At 38.5% G+C, this 25,207-nt stretch overlaps 1 protein-coding gene and 1 long non-coding RNA gene across 2 annotated transcripts in view; one reads left to right on the forward strand and one right to left on the reverse strand.

Annotated features, from left to right (window-relative positions):
• Positions 1–2,027: 2,027 nt before the first annotated feature.
• The window catches only part of LOC114148589 (transient receptor potential cation channel subfamily M member 4-like), a 95,532-nt gene continuing 72,352 nt past the window's right edge, over positions 2,028–25,207 (reverse strand). The window contains exons 17-28 of the mRNA XM_028023973.1: positions 24,711–24,818; positions 24,572–24,624; positions 19,857–20,089; positions 17,738–17,853; positions 14,821–14,953; positions 13,886–14,060; positions 13,132–13,297; positions 12,868–13,049; positions 10,230–10,362; positions 4,832–4,904; positions 4,495–4,588; positions 2,028–2,546 (exon numbers count right to left, since the gene is read on the reverse strand). Coding sequence (XP_027879774.1) covers positions 2,521–2,546; positions 4,495–4,588; positions 4,832–4,904; positions 10,230–10,362; positions 12,868–13,049; positions 13,132–13,297; positions 13,886–14,060; positions 14,821–14,953; positions 17,738–17,853; positions 19,857–20,089; positions 24,572–24,624; positions 24,711–24,818 — 1,492 coding nt within the window. The 3' untranslated portion in view covers positions 2,028–2,520. The remainder of the gene's footprint in view (positions 2,547–4,494; positions 4,589–4,831; positions 4,905–10,229; positions 10,363–12,867; positions 13,050–13,131; positions 13,298–13,885; positions 14,061–14,820; positions 14,954–17,737; positions 17,854–19,856; positions 20,090–24,571; positions 24,625–24,710; positions 24,819–25,207) is intronic.
• LOC114148591 (uncharacterized) lies at positions 7,443–18,955 on the forward strand. Its single transcript, XR_003596305.1, has 2 exons — positions 7,443–7,490; positions 18,200–18,955. It is a non-coding gene; the product is annotated as an uncharacterized LOC114148591 (long non-coding RNA).

The following is a 25,207-nucleotide window of genomic DNA, read 5'->3' on the forward strand; positions in this document are numbered from 1 at the left end:
GCCACATCTATGCAAACATTTCAGTGTATTTCAGTTACAAGACCCATCCATTTGTTTGTTTTATTTTAACAGGACACCATCAGTTCCAGCTGAGATGCCACTGCACAAAAACACACAAACAATAAAATACTTCAATCTGTATCTGTCTCTTATCATTCAACACACCCTTTTAAGTGTTTTCATCCAAGTAATGAAGACCTTCATTACAAATACGAAGATGAAAATAAAGTCTGGAAACCCCAGGGATTCTATTTACTTAGACCACAGGTGTCAAACTCAAGGATCATGGACCAAATTTGGCCTACCAGAGCTATTTATAAAGTCCTCAAGGCTCAAAAGGGTTGCATTAATAGAAGTTAAAGACAACCATTGTATGATTAAATATTATTTTATCAGTCAAATTAAAACAGGTTTTATTTGTATAGTGAAAAATTACATCAGTGTGATGTAAGATATTAAATATTTAATTTTAAGAAGTACTCATTGAATACAGCGAGAGCTACAATATTTTAACAACTTATTACCACAAACAGTCTTTTCTGGTTTTCCTGATCTTGATGTGGTCCAAAATAAAAATGAGTCTAAAAATTAATTTAGAGAAAAATATGTCTCTGTATAAATAGTAATAGTAATAATAGTAATGAAATTGATGGCACATATATGATGACATACATGTCAGTGATCATGGGGTACACCAGAGATGGAAATTGGCACCTGCCACTGACCAAATGCGGGTAAAAGTATTAAGTGGCATCTAAATCGGAGCAATGCACCTGATTCAAGTCACTGTGGTGGGTTGACAATTTGAACAAAAAAAAAGTTTGAACTTTTGTTCAAACTGAATGCAGCTGAACAGAATGGGAGGACTGATCGTCTGGACTACAGACTGATGCACATACTGTCCATATCTGGCGGCCCATAATTTAACAAAAGGAGTATATTAAATATAATTTTTATTGACCGCAAAAGCCCATGGTTTGACTTTATTGACAGACATTGAGCTTATCCAATGAAATCCCTCAGTCCCACTTGGCCTGCCCCTCTCCGACAAGGTTATAAATAGCGCCATTTCAGCCTACTGGACTCCAAAAAAAAGTATACGGATACGAGACGGGTCGAGTCAGAAAAACCATGACAACAAAAGCTAAAACGTGCATAAGCCCATTCAGAAAAATGTGTCAAACTAACTGATATGTTTACAACGCAAACTTTACCTGTTGGAGCAGATTCAATAGTAGAGAAGGAGGGGGAATTAGTGATTGATTCATTATCGTCAGAGGAGGATGATGAGAGAAAGAGATGCGACCAGGGAAAGATTGATGAAGAGTTCAGATTAGCTGGAGCAGGCAGGAGGACAGGTGTGTGTGTGAGTGAGTCTGGGAAGTGGAAGCCAACACTAAGCTAGCAGGCAGTCAGAAAAATACTGTGATAACACAGGAATGATGACGGCCCATGGAATTAATAATGAAAACTTTCTGAGATATTTTAGTAATAAGAATAATTCTGAATTTCAATACATAATAAGTAAGGGAAAACAAATAGAATAGTCAGAAAACAGCTATTGATACCATTTAAAAATGTTTATATATGACTTGACACATCTTCAATAAATACTATCTAGGAGAGTTGTAGCCAAAATGCAGAAATGTTCAACATTGGAAATGATAGCAAGAATGTTCGGGTTGTGTTAGTTAAAGTTTGCTGTTGGTAATTACTTCAAGTGAACTTATTGCACTACACCCCTGTTAAGGTATCCATGCTTTATCTTAAATTAGTCTGTACAGGTACATTTGTACTTGTACTGGTGGGGTTTGTAATCGAAAGAAAACAAAAAAAGTGGCTGGTGAAATGTCTGAGTGGCCGATAAAAAAATTTCTCTACCAGTCACTGTGGCTGGTGGAGAAAATTTTTAATTTACACCCCTGGGGTATACACAAAAAAACTGTCCAGAAACATATTTAACATAAAAGTAGTTTTTCAGCATGTAGAGAAAATTCTTTAGTGAAGCAATAATGAATTCAGACAACCCAGAGATGGTCCCATTTTATTTTATAAGACCATGAATATTTTCATTTATTCTTACATGGCTAACTTTGGTAGCATAACTAGTTATAGCTGCTCTCCAATGACCAAAGACCAGTGCATAATTTAGCTCTGAAAACAAATTTAAAAAAAGTAAAAGAGTTAGATTGCATGCTGGCCTTTCCCTTAAGCAGCAGAAAATATAGACTACATATAGAAAATATAGATACATCATGCAACAAAACATGTCAGGATAGGAAACTATAGATCTTGCAACATAAATGTCCTGAGTGCACTGTCTTTGACAAAGTAAACATTCACTGATCCATGACTTTGGGTTACAAAAAAAGCCCCACGATTAGTGTTTAAGCAGATAATTATATTTAGCCAGAACGCTGGCTAGGGTTAATCAAGAGATTGTTGTGTTCAGAAGTGGTCCACAGAATTAAAATGCCCATGATCCAAAAGTAATTCTGCATTAGCATGTGGCCCTGAAGTTCAGGTTGTAGACAGTTGCGTAACATCTATAACAAAATGAAAGAGATTAAAAATATTAAGTAGGTAAAACTTTCATGACTTTTATCACATTGTGCTGGGAAAAAGAAAAAAACTACAAGCATCCACAAAGTAAAGTTAAAGCAATTTTAATAAGATGTTTTTCTAGCTACCTTCAAAAAGTAAAAAAAAAAAGCTCTGCAGCATAATATACAGGTAGAAGCCAGTAAATTAGAATATTTTGAAAAACTTGATTTATTTCAGTAATTGCATTCAAAAGGTGTAACTTGTACATTATATTTATTCATTGCACACAGACTGATGCATTCAAATGTTTATTTCATTTAATTTTGATGATTTGAAGTGGGAACAAATGAAAATCCAAAATTCCGTGTGTCACAAAATTAGAATATTGTGTAAGGGTTAAATTTTGAAGACACCTGGTGCCACAAACTAATCAGCTGATTAACTCAAAACACCTGCAAAGGGCTTTAAATGGTCTCTCAGTCCAGTTCTGAAGCCTACACAAACATGGGGAAGACTTCAGATTTGACAGCTGTCCAAAAGGCGACCATCGACACATTGCACAAGGAGGGAAAGACACAAAAGGTTATTGCTGAAGAGGCTGGCTGTTCTCAGAGCTCTGTGTCCAAACACATTAATAGAGAGGCAAAGGGAAGGAAAAACTGTGGTCAGAAAAAGTGTACAAGCGATAGGGATCACTGCGCCCTAGTCAAGATTGTGAAAAAAAACCCATTCAAAAATGTGGGGGAGATTCACAAGGAGTGGACAGCTGCTGGAGTCAGTGCTTCAAGATCCACCACCAAGAGACGCTTGAAAGACATGGGTTTCAACTGCCGCATACCTCGTGTCAAGCCACTGTTGACCAAGAAACAGCGCGAAAAGCGTCTCACCTGGGCTAAGGAAAAAAAGAGCTGGACTGCTGCTGAGTGGTCCAAAGTCATGTTTTCTGACGAAAGCAAATTTTGCATTTCCTTTGGAAATCGAGGTCCCAGAGTCTGGAGGAAGACAGGAGAGGCACAGGATCCACGTTGCCTGAAGTCTAGTGTAAAGTTTCCACCATCAGTGATGGTTTGGGGTGCCATGTCATCTGCTGGTGTCGGTCCACTCTGTTTCCTGAGATCCAGGATCAACGCAGCCGTCTACCAGCAAGTTTTAGAGCACTTCATGCTTCCTGCTGCTGACCTGCTCTATGGAGATGGAGATTTCAGGTTCCAACAGGACTTGGCGCCTGCACACAGCGCAAAATCTACCCGTGCCTGGTTTACGGACCATGGTATTTCTGTTCTAAATTGGCCAGCCAACTCCCCTGACCTTAGCCCCATAGAAAATCTGTGGGGTATTGTGAAAAGGAAGATGCAGAATGCCAGACCCAAAAACGTAGAAGAGTTGAAGGCCACTATCAGAGCAACCTGGGCTCTCATAACACCTGAGCAGTGCCAGAAACTCATCGACTCCATGCCACGCCGCATTAATGCAGTAATTGAGGCAAAAGGAGCTCCAACCAAGTATTGAGTATTGTACATGCTCATATTTTTCATTTTCATACTTTTCAGTTGGCCAACATTTCTAAAAAATCCCTTTTTTGTATTAGCCTTAAGTAATATTCTAATTTTGTGACACACGGAATTTTGGATTTTCATTTGTTGCCACTTCAAATCATCAAAATTAAATGAAATAAACATTTGAATGCATCAGTCTGTGTGCAATGAATAAATATAATGTACAAGTTACACCTTTTGAATGCAATTACTGAAATAAATCAAGTTTTTCAAAATATTCTAATTTACTGGCTTTTACCTGTATGCTTGATTGACAAAGCTTGAATGCCCTGTTTATGATCAAATGTACAAAATTTCCCCATTTACTGATTATTATATATTGCAATTGTCAAAAAAAAAAAACTGGATTTAGTGCTTAAAATATTCATTGGATGTCCAACAAATTTGGAATTACCTTTGTGAAGTGGAGGAGGCTGATTAGTTGTGATCACATTACTTTGACACATAGCGTCAGTCATCCAGGAGAGGGCGCTGCAACAGTAATTCAGCTGAGACAGAAATGGATTAATACTGAAAAGGCAGAATTGACAGCTACACAGAAAACATACAGCATATGCAAACACATGTAGACATGAGCTGTTTAACCTTTACCAATATTAATATAAAAATAAAAGCTAAAAACAGGTAATAACACCTTGTCTGTGAGGTATTTCAATAACAGCGTGTGATCAAGAAACTGTGGTAACTTGTGGAGGATATAAAAAGTATGTCTTCTTTAAGGTATTGCTGACCTGCGTCTCAAGTAGACGCAGCCTTCGGTCATGGTCTCGGATTTCTGCCAGCTGCTTCAGAACACTGTCCACCCTGCACAAACATGCATAAATAGTAATTTGTTATATCAATTTTTATGGTGGAAACAGTCATGAAAGTATATGTCTGCCTTAATTTTTGCTCTGTACTCAGAAAACGTTAGGCAGAAAAACCTTCAGGACAAACATTATGGCGATTAGGGTAGGCAATTAAAATCTTACTGTCAGATTTCTTATTCAGTAGTTAATACTGGTATTTTAATGGTAGTCAAAAAAAAAAAAAAGCTGGAATTTTAAGGGGTCTTTTTTTTTTTTACAGAAAAAGCTCTGAGGGTTTCTGAAAACACACTTTAATATTTGCAAGTAGGGTAGGGTTAGCCTTAGGATAGGGCTGGAAATATGACAGCCTATCTCCAGCTGTCATATTTTTGCAGTCTAAGCAAATCAAGATGAAAGAGGGAGTCAGGGATCAGGAATTACAAAACCTAAAGCCTCCCCTTTTTCAGAAGAGGATCTGGCCCCACAAGATCTGGCCACAAGATCACAACCACAGTTCTGAGGATGGATAGCTTAAGGTAGTTTAGTCAGCATCACTAAGAACATTATCACCCGGTCCAACCAAAAACCCTGGATGACTAAGGAGGTACGGGAAATGCTAAAAGCACGGAACTCAGCCTTCAAGTCTGGCGACAAGGAGGCACTGAGGACAGCAAGAGACAACTTGAACCGTGCTATCAGGTTAGCAAAGCGAACCCACAGTCAGAAAATACAGGAGTTCTTCCACGACACCAGCAACACCAGGAGTATGTGGCAAGGCATAAAGGCGATCACAGATTACAATCCATCCTCCCCCCCAGTGGGTGAAGTTGATGCTGACTTTCTAAATTGACTCAATAACTTCTTTGGGAGGTTCGAGGCACTGAACAGTACTCCGGCAAAGAAAACTGTCCCCCACCAGGAAGAGGAAGCACTCTGCCTGGACACAGCCGATGTGTTGAAGACTCTGAAAAGAGTCAACCCACGGAAGGCTCCAGGCCCCGACAACATACCTGGGCACCCACCCAGGTATGTTGGGCATTCAGGGAATGTGCAGGTCAGCTGGCTGGTATCTTAACAGACATTTTTAACACCTCACTGGACCAAGCCACAGTGCCAGCCTGTCTCAAAACTGCCTCCATCATTCCGGTGCCGAAGAAACCTCAAGTCACCTCTTTCAAAGACTACCGGCCTGTGGCACTGAATCCCATCATGATGAAGTGCTTTGAAAGGCTGGTAAAAGAACACATCGTCTCCAGACTCCCCTCCACATTCGACCCATTCCAGTTTGCCTACCGCCGAAACCGCTCCACTGAGGACGCCATCTCCTCTGCCCTACACCTGAGCCTGGCTCACCTGGAGGAGAAGAACACTCATGTGCGGATGTTGTTCCTGGACTTCAGTTCAGCGTTCAACACAATCATCCCACAGCATCTGGCAGAAAAACTGGGACACCTGGCTTCAGCACCCCCCTGCGAAACTGGCTGCTAGACTTCCTCACCAACAGACCTCAGTCAGTCCGGATCGGACAACACACCTCCGATGTCATCACCCTCAGCACAGGCTCCCCTCAGGGCTGCGTCCTGAGCCCTCTGCTGTTCATTCTGATGACACACGACTGCGTCCCCAGGTTCGCCACCAATCACATCGTGAAGTTCGCGGACGATACAACAGTGGTGGGTCTCATCAGAGACGACAACGACCTGGACTACAGAGAGGAGGTGGAGCAGCTGGTGGACTGGTGCAGAGACAACAGCCTGATCCTGAACGTTGACAAGATGAAGGAGATGATTGTCGACTTCAGGAAGGACTGGCCCAACCACGCTCCACTGCTCATCAACAGCTCGGCTGTGGAGGTGGTCAGCAGCACCAAATTCCTGGGGGTGCACATCACAAACGACCTCACCTGGACTGTGAACACCACGTCTCTGGTCAAGAGGGCACAGAAAAGCTTGTATTTCTTGCGGAGGATGAGAAGAGCACACCTGCCCCCGCCCATCCTCAAGACGTTCTACAGAAGCACCATAGAGAGCATTCTGACCAGCTGCCTCTCTGTGTGGTGTGGAGGCTGCAGCGCCTCCGACTGGAAGAACCTGAGGAGAGTGGTGCGGACAGCAGGGAGGATGATCGGGGCCCCCCTTCCCTCCATTCAGGACATTTCATCCCAGCGCTGCGTGTCCCGAGGCTGAAACATTGTCAGTGACCCCTCACACCCCCACCATGGACTGTTTTTCCTGCTGCCCTCTGGAAAGAGGTTCCGCAGCATCCGGTGCAGGTCCACCAGGTTCCGAAACAGCTTTTTCCCACTTGCCATCAGACTGCTGAACTCTTAACTGGACTGCACTCAAAAACTGGTCTCCACTTCATACCTTGCACATATACATAGCTAAATAACTTCCATTTTACTGTCAGTCCTGCACTTTATATTTTATATTCATATTTATATTCATATTTTATACTGTATTTTATTTTATTCTGGAGTAACCTCACAACATTGGAACCTCAAAACATTGTCCTGAGCCGTATGCAACGAAATTTCGTTCTGTATACACCATGTGCATGCAAAATGACAATAAAGTCAGTCTAAGTCTAAGTCCAAGTCTAAGTTTGTCTCCTATAAGTCCACACTTAAGCCACACTTTATACTTAATATCAGCATCAACTGATTTTATGATATTGATGACTGTTTGTCTACCTCTAATGTATACAGGTAAAGAAGTCACCCAGAAATGTTTTTTCACTCCAGGCATCTAGTCCCAATCATCATCACACTAATTCTGATAGTGCCACATACATAGCAAGTCCACGTTCTCCTAAAATTGTAAGTCATACTTTTTTCATAGCTGTTTTTCTGTACTCTTTCACAAACAAGTGCTTTCTCTGTTTAATTGCTATATTGGTTTATTCTTTTTTGTAGGTTTCTGTAAAGTGCAGTGAATGGGAATGTTCTGTTGTTGATTCTCACTGTTTTTAGGAAGGAGAAATGTCAGTTTGGATAAATACTGGAATACTGTGCCGTTGAAATAAAACAATACTCTGTCCTTGGTGAAATTCATCCATACATTAATTTTTTTTACACCCTTATCCCATCGGGGTAGGGAGGGGTGTTGGTGCCTATCTCCAGCTGTCAAAGGGAGAGAGGCAGGGTCACCCTGGACAGGTTGCTAGTCCAGCGTAGCCTTGGTGAAATATTTTTCACATTTCCTCTAAAGGGCTCTGAGGTGATGGATCTTTCCAGTTCATAAATGCTTTCCCTCAGTTCTAGTTTGGCACATCTAAAGCTGGCTGAGGTTCTTCTTAGATCATAAGCATAACATCTAAAATTTCCTGTTGTAAATCTTTTCCATAGATAAGCATACAAAGATTTAACTATTAATGAATATTAAACCAACAAGTCATGGAGCCTCAAACAGCAATGTATAGAGCAATTCTGGTAGACAGTCTAGAGTTCTTGCATTGATGAACTAATCTGGTGTCAGAATATTAAAAAACAGGACAATTTTTCTTTTTCAGGTTCTTTTTACTTTGCTTATTTATTGTTATAAGAATATTAAGTCTTTTGCAAATTCTCTGTTGTATCCCTGGTGTGATGAAAATGTCATATTAAAATGTATAATTTATGTTTCGCAACAAAAATTAAATGTCCCAGTCTTTCTTTTCAAATCATGTTCCTGAAATATGGATGGACCATCCAGGTAATTCTGTTTTTGTGATAATTTGAACACATGTGTTTATAATTTTTCACAAGTTATCCTGTTAAACTGAAATGTGAGGAAACTGATGATCAGCTCTTACATGTTTACATCGTGTTCCAAATTATTATGAAAATGAAATTAAGTGTCATAAAGATAATTTTTTTTGTTGTGCTATTAAATTTATAGATTGTATTGTGTGTCAGGGTTCTTTGAATCAATATAATTAATTTCAGAGAGCTGGGTTGATTAGTTTGTCTGATGAGCTCAATTAAAGGAAATCTACTTAAGAAGGATGTTCCACATTATTAAGCAGGCCTCAGGTTTCAAGCAATATGGGAAAGAGAAAGGATCTCAGCTGACAAAAATCATCAGATAGTGTAGTGCCGTATGACAAGGTATGAAAACGTTATATATTTAACAAAAACTGAAGCATTATCATCGTACTGTGAAGAGATTTGTGGCTGATTCTGAGCAAAGATGGGTTTGCACAGATAAAGGCAGAATGAGGAAGGTTTCTGTTAGACAAATTCATCGGATTAAGTGAGCAGCTGTTAAAATGCCCTTACAAAGCAGCAGTTATTTGAAGCTGCTGATGCATCTGGAACCTCAAGGTGGAGGAACCAGAGGCTTGTGGTGCATGAACCTACTATTCGGCCACCCCTAACCAGAGCTCACAAGCAGAAACGGTCGCAGTGGACCCAGTCGTACATGAAGATTAATTTTCAAACAGACTTGTTCACTGATGACTGCTGTGCAACCCTGGATGGTCCAGATGGACGTAGTAGTGTATTGGTGGTGGATGGCCACCACGTCCCAACACAGCTGTAACGTCAGCAAGGAGGTGGTAGAGTCATGTTTTGGGCTGAAATCATGGTCAGAGAGCTGGTCAGCACTTTTAGAGTCCCTGAAGGTATGAAAATGACCTCAGCAAAGTAAATGGTTCAGAAAGAAGAGCCATACCGTCTGTAGCAAAATCATCTTCATGCATGACAATTCACCATCTCATGCTGCAAGGAATACCATTGTGTCATTGGCTGCTATAGGCATGAAAGGGGAGAAACTCATGGTGTGGTCACCATCCTCCTCTGACCTCTGACCTCAACCCTATTGAGAACCTTTGGAGTTTCCTCAAGCAGAAGATCAGAGGATGGAATGCAGTTCATATCAAAACAGCAGCTCTGGGAAGGTATTGTACAAAAAAATTCAAGCAGAAACTATCCACAAACTCACAAGTTCAATGGATGTAAGAATTGTGCTGTGATATCAAAGAAGGGGTCCTATGTTAACATGTAACTCGGTCTGTTAAGATGTTTTTGATTGAAATAGCTTTTGATTTTAGTACATGTGACCACTTAATGCTGCACGTTCAAAGAATGGCTGTTTACAGTTCTTTATAATCCATAAAATGTTTAGAAAATCTGTTGTGCATAATAATTTGGAACAGTGCATTTTGAGTTTTTTATTTTTGAAAAAAATACTGTTCTCATGGGGAGCTTTGTTCAATAAAATTTGATTTATACTGTAATAGTTCATGACTTGAAAATTGTACTGACCATCATTTGCATTGACCATATAGGAAAATCTGAGAAAATATCACTTGCATAATAATTTGGAACACGGTGTATATTTTAATCCAAGTAACAACTTACTTAACAGAAGTCCGCTGAAGTCGTGATGTGTCGCTCTCTCTCTGCTGCTTATTCTGAGCAGACAAGAGGTTCTCTTTTTGCACAGCCTCCCATGTATTCAGACGGCTTGCCTTCCTGCCTTGTAGCTCCATAGCTAAATATAAAAGAAATCAGTAAGTGCGGCTAAACAGTAGTAAGAGGAGAGGCGGACATGTTGAAGCATAAGTATGGTGTGAAATTATGCTGTTTTTCTCATAGGGCCTTAAAGAAAGGTGTTCATACTTTTAAACACCACCCAGCTGTGTGCAATTTAATCTGAGTATAGCTGCAGATGTTCTGTTTCTGACCTCAGACAGGTCAGGGACAAAGTTATGGGAAAATTTAAAGGGATCCAGGGTTAGTTATAAAAATAGACCTTATTTGGGGAATATTTATTTTAGATGTTATTTGGTTTTATAAATTTTAATAAAATATTTTCACAAGAATGTTGCCATGTTGTTCACGCTGCAATGCATTCTGGATAAATATGTGTAATGGTCCAACTGCCTGGATCCTCCAGTCAGCCAGTGATGAGTGAAGTTTAAGCCTTTTTAATTTGAACTGGAGCGCACTGAAATTGATCGGAACGTAGAAATAACAAGCGGTGGTGAAGAGGAGGAGGACCAAACAGAGGAAAAGGACAGAGTTGGCCGTAGAAGCTGGTGTTTTGTTGCTGCTGCTTACTTCATTTAGCTTTGTAAATGAAACAATGAATGACACTTACCTCTGGTCGGACTGTGTGAACAGGTGTTCTGTTTATCTGTTCTACCCGTAAATCCGTCCTACCTTGTGGTAACACGCACATCAATGCTACACGTCACACACTGCTTACTCAGCAGATTTCTTATAAATACGTTTGACCTGTGGAAGTTTTGTTTCATGTGTTTTATTTCATTGACGATTAAGCTGCTGTATTACTTCATGTTTTTATTTTACATGACAGGCAGCTTATAAATGGCTTTAGTTTGCCATCTGCAAAGTCGTTACTACTACTACTACAAGTCATTGTTTAGCGGTTAATCAGGACAAAATATGTTGTTTTTTGAGCTATTTTGTCCCTATATTTTTAAATATTTTAGTTTAATTACACTCTTTTTTATTATTAAACTTTGATAAATAGATATTAGCGATACTATGTGGGACTGAAGCTGTGTAATAGCCGTGCAATATTAGTGTATATTAATCATATCCTATCATTTCAGGAACACAATGAACTGTGCAGTTCGGTGGACACATTGTGGCTGCGCTGCATTTGATAAAGTCTGTCATACAATGTATTAATGCGCAAAAAAGGAATTGAGGTGATCTGTATTTGTATGTGTTTAATTTAATTCCAGTAAAAACTTGTTTCCCCTGTCTGATACTGTTTTATTCTTACAAACACATTTGTATTTAAAATATTTTTTAACAGGTAGGATATTCTAGTAAAAGGATTAGTGCATACATCTTCAGCTTTTCATTTTAAACGAGTAGAATATTCAGATAAAGGAAGTGATCTTGTGGTTTTGTCATGTATATAAATTGTTCCAATGCTAAGCTAAGCATAACTCCTAAGCTTCCACTTCAGTCCCGTCACTCAAATAATGTTATCCGATATATTTAACATTAACATAACTCTCTATAGTTTTATGTTTGTAAACATGACGGTAGCAGTTTTGGACGCGTACCACTGACAGATAGACTTAGCCATCTATTGGTGCTACGGTAGGAAAACTGACGACGTGGATCTCGTACTGCCCTCTCCTTTCTTTCATGTGGGAAATTATCCAGATTCGCCTACATTTTAATTTTGTAAATTACAGCCAGTAGTGACACAGTGTAGCTTTATCTAAAATTACACCAGTCAAACGCAATATGATAAAAAACTACTCGGGTAAAGTTCGCCCTCCTTTGTTTACTCTGTAGACTCCTGTACAGAATGGACCAAAACGCATCATCAACCCATCAATGAAAAAAATGGCAACTTACATGGGTGAAAAATATGTCAAAAGATGTAAATTTTTTTAAAGTACTTATGAATGTTGGCGTATCACAAACAGACATTTGTAGGTAATAGGAAAATTGCAACATATTTAGGCCAACGTTCAACTAGTCCTGGATCCTTTTAAAACAATATTCCAAGCTTTGAATATTTCACAGCACTCTGAACATGGAAAGAGCATAGACCAACTGCAGACCTACCAAGACGTAGATGTCAACCTAAACTGCCTGGCTGAGCATGGAGAACATTTATCAAAGAATCAGCTATTAGAGGATTATGATAACTCTGGAGGAGCTGAAGATAGGTGGGAGAATCAGCTCACAGGATAACTATTAGTTGTGCATTCCACAAACCTGACAATAAGAAAGGCATTTTTAAAGGAAACCTATAGGGAGTAATGTTCATGTCTGGTTAATTGACACCAGAATTTAACTTTTGCTCACATGCAAAAGTTAAAGTATGATAACCTGTCTTTAACCTGGTAAATACAAGGAAATGAAGACATCTCACCTGCAATACATGCCAATGCAGGAGCCTGATATTCAACACAAGTCTAACTTTTAGGAACCTCTCTTTATGCTGCTAGATATTAGTTCATTTTCAGACATGTCCCCTGTTTTCTACTTTCCCATTTCTCACCAAAGTGCTGACTCTTGGCAGAAGGAATCTGGCGGATGTGTCTCTTGATAAGAATGTGAAGATGGGAGAAGATGATGAATGGTGGTGCCAGACATGGTCTATAGTGGTACTCCACAATGAGATTGTAACGCTGAAATTTCCAGTAGATGTCACTGTGCTCCTGAACTTTAGAAAAGGTGTGGCTGCAGATAGAACATCAAAACATGGAGGAAAAACAGATCCTACACTTGTAGAACAATGAACAGATGTATAATGTTTGGGTACCTGAACATGGCAATGAGTAGGTTGACCAGCACTATGTTGGTAAACAGCAGATAGATAACAAGGAGGATTACAACCAGCCAGTTTGCATAGGTACTCAGACAGGGTTCTGCTCCTGCATCAATTTCTGAATGGTTGTAAGTGCAGGTCCGTTCTTCCAGTTTGTCGGCTTGAATAAAAAAAGAACATCAGAGGAATGTTAGAAAAGGACTGTCATTTAGTGACACTGAAATCTAGTTGCTCAAGTTGCTTTTTCTACTTAGTCTTTGTGTGGCATAGGAATCTCAAAAATATAATGACAAACACATCAAATTGAAGCTAACATATCGGGTTAGCTTCAACCTGGACAACAGAGTAAACAAGCATTTTTGCAATCTAAGATAACTTTTGGGAGGATATCTGTCAAAATTCTTGTAAAGAATTGATGCAAGTTAAAGTCCAGGCATAAAACATTTAAAAACATTGTCAGGTGATTGCTTGAAATTCTCATTCTTAAGCTAAGGTTGAATTATTTGTAGGGATACAATGCTACTGTTTTACAAATGTTACCTTTCTAACCATTAGTAGCTAGTTTAAAATGTCAACATTGTAACTGCACCATTTTGCTGGATAGGAGCTAATATTCATATACTTGACACATCTTTCATTTTTAGTTGACAGTAGTAATTTAGAAAAAGGTATTTCATTGTAAGATAGAATGACAGAAAATACTATATGATCACATAATAAATATTGTAATTGTATAAAAAATACTTACCATCCATTTCATGAATATTGATTTGTCCAAATATGTGCAAATATGGCCTGTAGAACACTCTGCGGAAAATCCACTTAGACCGGGGATCATATGAAAAGAGGAGTGCCTGATGGGCCACGCCATAGGCCATCAGCCAAACACCCAGGAAGAAAAGGAAAAAGAAGACATCTTTCACCTGTGAAAAGCAAAGACAGATGATTGAGGAAGATTGCTGGAGTTACAGTAAGGGATTTCATCAGGAGGTAATACATGCATGCAAATAAGGCCCAGATTATGCACTGAAAAAAAATACATTTTTTAAGCATTTTTGTTTTAAGATTCTGGTGTAAATATCTTGGTACTATTGAAGTAAGACAAAACCAACGTGCAAGTAACTTTTTTAGCACAATATACCAACTTGTTTTGAGTCAATAAATCCTTAATACTGATGAAACACTACTAGTAAAAAGTGAAATAATCTACCAGTTGAAGACATTTTTTCCATATTATAAGTTACAATTGTCAGAATTTAGTCCTTATCAAACTTTAGCAACCAAATAGATTGGAATTGATATACTTGAATTTATAGCAAAGTTCATTAAACTGCAAGGTTTCTGGACCCAGTTGCAATGAAATAATCTCCAGAACTATGCTGGAGAGTATGAGCTTTGCTGATATGCCTTGTGTGGAACTGTGCAGGTATCATAGGCAAACATTCACCCTTTGGTCTCATCTGTCCAAAAGACATTTTGGACAGATTTTTTTTTCCATGTGTGACACAGCCTTTCAAATTGGCCATATTTGTTCTGTGTTTTTATATATATCAACGTACAGCATGCTTATCGAGAACTCTAAAGTCAGAATGCTTTTGACTTTTTTCTGAACAATTTGATATAATTGATTTTTCTAATTGTAACCATGATTAAAATTAGGTGTTTTGTGAGCAGTTCCATTACCATTTTTCCAAGAATGATGATTTTGGGTCCAAGTTGTTTGTGGATGGCAAAGATATGGATCAGACGAAGTGTAAAGACCATGTAGTCTATGGCCATAACAGCTCGTCCAAGATTGAATGACCAAGGAAACATTCTACAAAGAAAAGTTATTGTTCTTATTTTCTTCAAGGCAATGAAGTTATATTACAGCCCAACACAAAGAAGACAAAGATCTAAAAACAAAGCATGTTCAGGAACAAATCTAGTACAAGGCGGCTAGATAAAAAAAGGTGATCTTTTCACATACTTAAAAGCTAAATTCGGTTAGTCAGTTTTTACCTACAGTTGTAACCAGATATTTATATACACTGAAACTTTCTCCAGCTGAACTGAAGCTATTGTCTTTGGACCTAAAGAAGAACGATGTAGAGTCAACACATAGCTTCAGCTATTACAATTAGAAACTAGCGATCAGGCTAAAACCTGACCAGAACCTTCAGAGCCACATGAAGATAGTTACAAAATTGACCTTCTGTCAACTAAAGAACATTTACAGAATTAGAGGAGTAATGTCCCAGCAAGAACTAAGGAACTCATCCATGCATTTATCTTCAATTGTATTGATTACTGCAGCAGTGTCTTCACAGGCCTGCCTAACAAATCAATTGTCCAGCTTCAGCTGATCCAGAACACTGCTGCTGGTATTCTGAATGAAACCAGGTAGACAGAGCTGGCTCTTGAATTATGTGCGCTGTTGCCTGTGTATTTTGTTAAAATATACAGTACAGACCAAAAGTTTGGACACACCTTTTAATTCAATGAGTTTCCTTTATTTTCATGACTATTGACATTGTAGATTCACACTGAAGGCATCAAAACTATGAATATTACATGTGGAAATATGCACTAAACAAAAAGGTGTAAAACAACTGAAAATACCCCTTATATTCTAGTTTCTTCAAAGTAGCAACCTTTTGCTGTGATTACTGCCTTGCACACATTCTGCATTTTCTTGATGAGCTTCAAGAGGTAGTCACCTGAAATGGTTTTCACTTCATAGGTGTGCCCTGTCAGGTTAATAAGTGGGATTTCTTGCCTTATAAATAGTTATGAAAATAAAGAAAACCTATTGAATTAGAAAGGTGTGTCCAAACTTTTGGTCTGTACTGTACATTGATATATTACTTGATATATGGATTGTTGGGCTACATTGTTGCTTTAATTGGCGTATTTTTATTTATTTGCATATTATTGGATGCCTGTTGCTTAGTGTGGGTCATAGTTTTTGGACTGTCCTGTACATGTGTATTGTTCAGGTACAGTTGTTGTCTATTGAAGGCCCTGACAGAAACCCCATGGCACGCCACTGGATAAAGATAAGTGTAAGATATCTGTGCAGTATGCTTTCATAGTTGTTTACACGCTGGAGCAGGGCTGTGCTCTGATAGCAAACGCAAATCCATAACAAAGAACTTGAAAGATGAGATTCTGTTAGACCGTCTGTTTCTGATTTAGTACGGACTTAGACCCGATTTATTTACTCTACCTTCTACCAGCACAAAACCAATGTGCCCAATAATGGGCCGTACCATGTAAAATAGATATTTTTCGGCTTTATATCATATAAAAATTTTATTCCCTCATCAAAAACATATCTGCAGTGTAGTCTCGATTTTTTCACGCATGTTTGAGCAATCTTTTCAGGGTTTCATCCAGTGTATTATATGCCTGGCAGCCCGCCATGCTTTACTAGGGCCCCTGCCAGGCTAAGTGTTGCTTGATTTTATTTTTCAAAACATTAATAATTGGGGGTGGGGGAGAATCGCTTAATTTTATTTATTTATTTATTTAAATCTTAAAGCTGGATTGCAAGCATCTCCGTTGTTCTGAGAGTTTCGCTTGTGGAGGACATTTATTTCTAAAAGATTTATAGGTTGATATGTTATGCATTTAAAGCAGGCTGCGCTTAGACCAATAATACAGCTGGCTCCTCTGCGTGTTGCCACGCAGTTCTTGGGCTCAAATAGGCAATACTACCAGTTTGGACTTTTGTGGGAAAAAAGTGTAAACTCACTACTGTGTACTGTAAATGTTCATCATTTTTCAAAAGGCTGGTTTTTCAATTAGATTAAAAGGGTATCATCAAACTCTATAAGCAAACTTTTAGTGTGCACTGTTTTGCACTGGCCTTCTCTATTTTGTCGATTAAACACCTCTGATTGTAACTGTCTTCTGTCACTGACATGGTGATGGGAGACAGCGCTGCTCCCTTTCCATTCATTTCCTATGGAGTTCGAGCAGTGACATAATAGTGTTTTACCAATACAGTAAGTATAAACAAATAAAGAAATAATGCAATAAAATAAGTCTGAGTAACTTTCATCTAGCTGAGCGAACAGCATAATTTGTGCATGTGAAATTTTGAGTTCGTACACGTGCACACACAGGCTAGCGATGCTATACAAGAAAGTTGAAAATTGTTCAACTTTTGTTGCTGTCATCGCTATTGTGTCCCGTGTTTGGGTTTACCCCGAGTGGAGGAAAACTGACAATCTTAGCTTCCCGTGTGTTGAGCCATTATCATTTCTGAGTGCTCTTGGAAATAAGAGGGGAGAAGCTTTTTGTCATGCAGTCTCTTAGGTAGAAAGAGAGACACAACGAAAACAGACAAGTGATTATTATCAAGCTCATTTTAGTTTATGTGCTACTAAATAATTTATTGTTTATCACAACAGGCCAATTGGCGCATCCCTGTTTACTGGTGCTGTGCATTGTAACTTGTGGACAGTTGCGCTCATTATTACAGATAGATGTGAGCACAAAAAGTATACATCTGGACAAAAAAATCCTGTCAGTTCTGACAGGCTTTAAAGTCCTTCTGCAAAGCTAGCTAAAACACTTCCAGCAGTTGCCTTGCTTGCCTTGTTAGAACAATCACCTGCAGATTAGAGCCAAAAGAAAAAGAAGAATGGCTGTGAGGTCACACTTGTTCCAGTCATCCTGAATGTACTTCTTCATCCTTTGGAGCAAAAATAAACTGCCCCCCAAAGATGTCTGTGAACAAAGGACAGAGAAGGGATTAAATCCATCATGTGATTGGTTCATTTAAATTTAAAATTAAACACATTAATTAGTAAAACTATCAAAAGTCCCATTTAGTAATTGTCCTGTCAACAGATTAGTGGATTTTTGCCAGGGTACTTGGGAGCATTTGGGGGGCATTAGCTAGAGCAGGAGTTCCAAATGCAGTTTTTCTCTTCCATGTGCAGTATGTTGGAGTATTTTATTTTTTTTAATCTTTTATTTTGAAAAATATCACTTTTTACCTTTGTTGCACATATTTTGAACAAAGAAGCCTTACACACATCTTGTAGTTACTTCAACTAAAACACTAGCACAGTTAGACCAGAAAGTTCTATCACCTCATGGCACAAGTCATGCTTGCTTGTTAGTGCTTTTGTGTTTTCCAGTGCATTTGTGGATTCCTGTGTTATGTCCAAAACGGACAGCAGACTTCTCATATTGGTGCACGGACTAAGCTACGTTTGCAAATATTTTTTTCTGACTTTACTCTGTTTTGCATGCCATTCCATACTACTACTGTCACTACTTGCTGGTCCAAGAGGCTTGAAGTTTGCAAGTCAGTGACTCAATGGAATTGAGTGATGCAACGCAATCACTTACATTTGTCTATAACTTTGCAGCAAACTCTACAGCAAGCAAGCATGTAGTGACAACGGAGAGCAAACACTTCCTTTAACCTGGAAGAAACTTCCCACAGAAGCTGGCTCAGTGTGAGCAGCCGTCTATGACCTCCTCTATGACCAATAGTTTTTTATTTTTACTAATAAAGAACTGAAAAGTGTAGGGATTAAGCAGATACACAACACTGAAAAAGAAGCACTTATGTAGGAGTACTTTCTGTGTTAAATAAGAGCAAAAAGTTAATAAAACAAGAAAGAAAACTTAAATTGTTGAAAGCATCTCAGTTGATGCCCCCCTTTAGGAAGGTGAAAGAGATAAAACGTACACAAGACCAATTTTGCTACACTGAATATAAAAACAATGAGAGAAAACAGAAAGTTAAAAGTGGAAAACAGCACAATAATGCTAATTTCAGAGGAAGAGATCAGTTCTCATATGGCCCAGATGCAAATGAAGTGCTGAAATCGCTCTTCTAGTCAAGGTTTGAAGAATCTAAATTTTGTAATTAACTAGAGTAGATGAAAGATACTGAAGATAGTGTAAAACAGGTGTAATCACCTTTTAGCCATTTCATGATTAGGAAGCTGCAATCAGACACCAACTTCAGCTTCGTGTCTCTTCGCATATTAATACTCTCATCTAGGACATCTCTACACCATAGGAAATGTTTTAAACCATCCTTCATATCTCTTCTTTAGACTCCAACAATACATTTGCAAAAAGTGTATAAACAGCCCTTTAACCCAAAAAAGGAATGCTGGATTTTTCAAAAAGTTTCTCGGCATCTCAAGAACGTAAGTGGGGATTGCTTTTTTTCTCTCCATGTCCTCTAGTCTAATTCCAGAAAAGGATTTAGACTAGAGGATACTTACTTACAGTCACCTACCAACCTTGAATAGGAGTATCTAGTTTACATACTTTAGATCAACATTAGATTCCTTCTTTTGCGCTTTCCTTTGGTTTATTTTGTTTGTATTTTCTTTTAATTCCTTTAAAGCATTTTTATTGCCTTGTTGCTGAAAATGTGCTATATAAATAAAATGACCTTTATCTTTACCTTTGGAGCTCCATAATTTAGAACTTAACCTTGTTTTAAACTTCTCTGCAACTTTCTCCTTGATTTGTCTGTGATATCTCTTGGTCTTCATAATGCTATTAGCTCAATAATGCATGGTCTTATTTGCTTATAATGGGACAAAATGTGAAAAGGTTTAAGGGGTAAAATGATGTTAGAAAGATTATTATAGTAAATAAATATTATTTTCCACAATTTTCTAGCTGTAATGGTTTTAAGAAGTAAACGATGTGATAATGTGTGTCAGTGTAGATAGATTTGTGTGGAAATAACCAACCTGTCGGATCTCTTCACATACTAATGTGAAGACCCAAAAATAAAGCACCAATTCCAGAGTGGAGGGGCCGTCTGGGGGAGGACTTTTGAAGTCCACCAACAGAACATAGGCAAACAGGCAAAGGAACAGGAAGTACATCAGCACATTGCCCAGGAATGAGGTCACAGGGGCATACCAAAACTGCCTCCACCTTGACACGATAAACGGTCTTTTGGAATTAGTCTGCATGGAGTCTGGTTGAAAAAGAAGCACAAGATACAACAAGTCAAGTCAGTGCCAACTACAACAACATAACCAAATAATCTTACTAACATTCTATATTATTCAGAGTGGTGTTTTCTTTCTTCTTTCTTTCTTTTGGTGGTAAGCTACAGTGTCTTGTAAAAGTGTTTATACCCCTTGAATTTTTGCATATATTGTCACATTATGACAAACAAATATAATTCAATAAAATTTTATTTGAAAGACCAATACAAAGTGTTTTATTGTACAGTAGAAAGAAAATTATTCATGATTCAAAACAAATAAAAAACTGAAACGTGCGGTGTGCAAAAGTATTCAGCCCCCTTTCCTTTGAGTGCAACCAATTGCCTTCAGAAGTTGCCTGATGACTGCTAATGACTAAACAGAGTCCACCTGTGTGTAATCTAATGTCAGAACAAATCCAGCTGCTCTGACACCTCAGAGGTTTGGAGAAATATTGGGGAGCAAACAGCATCATGAAGTCAAAGGAACACAGCAGACATGTCAGAGAGAAAGCTATAGAGAAATTTAAAGCAGACTTAGGCTAGAGCAGTGTTTCTCAATTCCCGTCCTCAGGCCCCCCTGCCCTGCATGTTTTAGGTGTTTCCCTTCTGCTACACACCTGGATTGAATCTATGGGTGATCAACAGGTTTCTGCAGCACTTGATGGTCATGCAATCATTTGAATCAGCTGTTCTGGAATAGAGGCACATCTAAAACATGCAGAGCAGGGGGGCCTGAGGACTGGAATTGAGAAGCACTGGGCTAGAGAAAGATTTATCAAGAAATAGTCTGGCCCAACTGTAAACCTACAATGACTGTCTACCTAAATTCCCAGGCTGAACAAGCAGAGGTCTGATTAAAGATGCAGCCAAGAGGCCCATGGTGACTCTGGACCAGATGATCCTCAGCTCAGGGGGAATCTGTCCACAGAACAACTATTAGTCATCACAATGCATATGTGGTCTATATAGTAGAGTGGCAAGAAGAATGTCATTGTTAAAGAAAACTATAAGTAAATGTGGAAGAAGGATCAGATCACAACAAAATTGAACATTTTGGCCAAAATGCAAACGCTATGTGTGATGGAGATTTAACAATGCACACCATCTCCACTGTCAAATATAGTGGTGGCAGCATCATGCTCTGGGGGGTGCTTCTCTTCAGCAAGGACAGGGAAGATAGTCAGAGTTAGTGTGAAGATGGATAGAGCAAAATACAGAGCAATGTTGGGGAAAACCTGTTGGAGTCTGAAAAAGACTTGAGACTGGCACGAAGGTTCAGCTTCCAGCAGGACAACCACCCTAATCATGAAGCCAGGCTACAATAGAATGATTTAAAACAAAACATATGCATGTGTTAGAATGGCCCAGTCAAAGTCCAGACATAAACCTAATCGAAAATCTGTGGATAGATCTGAAAACTACTGTTCACAAACATTCTCCATCTAATCTGACTGAGCTTCAACTGTTTGCCAAAGAAGATTAAGCAAAAATTTCAGTCACCAGATGTGCAAAAGTGGTAGAAACAAACACTAACAGACTTGCAGCTGTAATAGCAGCAAAAGGTGGTTCCACAAAGTTCAGGGGGCCTGAATACTTTTGCGCTATGCACTTTTCAGGTTTTTATTTGTTAAAACCTTTTTGAATTGTGGTATAACTTTCTTTCTACTTCACAACTGTATACCACTTTATGTACCACATTAAATTGTAATAAAATATATTTATGTTTGTGGTTGTAATATGACAAAATATGGAAAAGCTCAAGGGGTATGACTACTTTTGCAAGCCACTGTAAATTTTAGCCCTAACTGCAGCCAGTCCCATTGATGGCTGCAGTGCCAACGTGATAACACTGGTGAGAAAAAACTTATTAGACACACTTATGGACACACAAATGCACACCCCCACACACACAACTATAAGGAATTGTTCTCTCCATGCGTTTCTCATAAAAGTTGTCAAACTATCTTAACTGATAATACCACCTCATAGAAAGCCATGACTTTGATCCAATAAGCCACTTTGCACTTGTACTTGGATGCAGTATTGTTAAAGTACATTCCAAAACTGAAGAAAATCACAATTGTCACAAAACATACTCACCAACTCAAGTAAAGTGAGTTGGTGAGGCTTTTCATTCACAAAGACCAGGTAACTTACTAAAATTGAATGTTGATAGCAGTGATGGAAATTCGCGACCGCCACTGACCAAATGCGGGTAAAAGTATGAAGTGGCATGTAAAGCGGAGCAACACACCCACCACTGTGATGGGTTGACAATTTGAACAGAAAAAAAAGAAAAAAAAACCTGGATTCAGTTTGATCTTCTGTCCAGGGGAGGACTGACCGTCTGGACTACAAACTGATGCACAGACTGTCCATATCTGGCGGCCCATAATTTAACAAAAGGAGTATATTAAATATAATTTTTATCGACCGCGACAGCCCATGGGTTGATTTTTTGACAGACATTGGGCTTATCCAATGAAATCCCTCAGCAAGTCAGAAAATCTAACTAAAAGCTAAAAGCTAAAAAGTACATAAGCCCATTCAGAAAAATGTGTCAAACTAACTGTTATGTCTACAACACAAACTTTACCCGCTGAAGCAGATTCAATAGTGGAGAAGGAGGGGGAATTAGTGATTGAGGGGATTCATTATCGTCGGAGGAGGATGATGAGACAAAGAGATGTGACCAGGGAAACATTGATGAAGAGTTCAGATTAGCTGTTGCTGCCCTCTAGGAAGGAATGGAAATGTTGAAGAGGAAGCGTTTCATGCAGGCAGGAGGACAGGTGTGTATGTGAATGAGTCTGGGAAGTGGAAGCCAACACTAAGCTAGCAGGCGGTCAGAAAAATACTGTGATAACACAGGAATGATGACGGCCCATGGAATTAATAATGAACACTTTCTGAGTTATTTTAGTAATAAGAATAATTCTGAATTTCAATAGAAAACATAATACGTAAGGGAAAACAAATAGAACAGTCAGAAAACAGCTATTGATACCATTTAAAATTTTTTAAAAATGACTTGACACATTTTCAATAAATACTATCTAGGGCAGTTGTAGCCAAAATGCGGAAATGTTCAATATTGGAAATGACTGCAAGAATGTTAGAGTTGTGTAGCTAAAGTTTGCTGTTGGTAATTACTTCAAGTGAACTTATTGCACTACACCTCTGTTAAGGTATGCATGGTTTATGTTAAATTAGTCTATATATGTACATATGTACCTATCTGTTATGAAGGTAATGGTTAGGTTATGATTAGGTTATCAGCTGCAGTAAAACACCCCACTAGCGTTCTGTACATTTATATAGTGAAATGCTTCTCTAGTGATCTGTTAGTGGAATGTATTTTTCCTGTTTCAATCTAAAATAAACCATTTTTATACTGTGGAGCTGTACCTTTAGATGTTCATCTCTGAAGCCAGTTTATATTTTGTAAGTTTAAGAACACGTCACTATCTTTTTTATGGTTAAGGTTTTAGAAAGAGGCAGAACCAGTTCAGTTCAGTTGCCAGTCAAAATATGTAAATGCATTTTGACCAATAATCAAATGTATTTTGACCAATAAACTACATACAAAATGCTGCTAGCAAATTTGTGTGTTCTACCTGAGTATTTAGCTTGCTAGTTGTGAGGCAAATGATAAAGTGAGTGTACAGACCTGGAATGACAGTTTGCTTGATTAAAGACCGAAGTCATTTTGTTCAAGAGGAAATGGAAATTATGTTTTTGGGCAGTTTGCCACCTTGAGATAAAAATATATATAGACACTGTAGTTAATTTATTACCAGAGATGGGACAGTTACTTTGAAAAAGTAACTTGATTATTCAATGAAAAATCCATCCTTCACTAGGGGGCTTTGATCCTCTCTCCTCATTGTATTAAACTACTGCATGAGAGAAGCATAGAAAATGACTCTTGTTATTTTGTCTCTGATTATTGGATTGTAAATAGTAACAAGTAAGTATTAGATTAGTTGCTACTAATCTAATGTGATAGATTGGATTAACGCATTGCTAAGAAACGTGTTGATGAGACCATTGTTTATGACATTTCTGCTCAAGTTATTTACAAATTTGTCAGGTTTCTGATATGTGTCCCCCCAATGATAAACTTGTTTCTACACCCTTGGTCATCACCATCATCAACAAACCTTACCTTGTGAGGCAAAAGATGCTGTATAAATGTTTCCGTGACATCTTCTGGCAATTTTAACATTGGCCTGAGCCACAGTATGTTTCATGTAAAAAAAAAAAAAAAAAGAAAGTAACAAAAAGAAACCCAAAACAAAAAAAGAACAATATTTGAGTTGAAAGTCTTAACTTATTCATGACTTGTTTAATTACTATTATTTTTTTGCTTTTGCTAACCTCTGTAGTTCTATATTGTGATTTTTTTTTCTTTTTACATCATTAGCACACACCTATACAAATAGCAGAACACACATCCAAACCTGCCTTTTAAGTTTTCCTTCAGGGTCTTCAATTCCTCCATGTCTTCCTCACTGCAGCTAAAACAAGCATGGGGTTTTATTGTTACAAATAGTACTAAAATTATCAAACACAATAGTTTGATTTATATATTGTTTGGTTTTACTTTTGTATGATGTCGGAAATGGACAAGACAGTGGCATCATTCCCCTCTACGCTGTCATTGTCTCTGATGTGATGAACTGGACAAGGTTTGATCTCCTCTTCTGGTACCCTGAACACACACACAAAAAACATCACATCTGCTTTTAAGGGTCTAATGAAGAAAAAATATCCTAAGAACTAAACATTCTTGTTGTGGTATCTCCCTTTTACATTCTTCCAGAGCCATGCTTACATACAGTATGTAGATGACAAAATAAAGACCATGAACCCCAGCAAGGCTGTGAAGGACTGCTAGTCAATCAAGAGAGCAGGAAGAGGAGTAAGAGCAGCACTAGACATGGGTCTACATCCCATCCTGCCTGAAATCTTCCACCATAGTCCCCATACCCAAGAAACCTCACATCTCCCGCCTCAACGACTACCGGCCAGTGGCACTAACCCCTGTGGTAACGAAGTGTTTTGAAAAACTGGTCCGGGGTCACATCACAGCACTTCTCC

The sequence above is a fragment of the Xiphophorus couchianus genome, chromosome 7, assembly GCF_001444195.1.
Source record: "Xiphophorus couchianus chromosome 7, X_couchianus-1.0, whole genome shotgun sequence".
Taxonomy (NCBI): domain Eukaryota; kingdom Metazoa; phylum Chordata; class Actinopteri; order Cyprinodontiformes; family Poeciliidae; genus Xiphophorus; species Xiphophorus couchianus.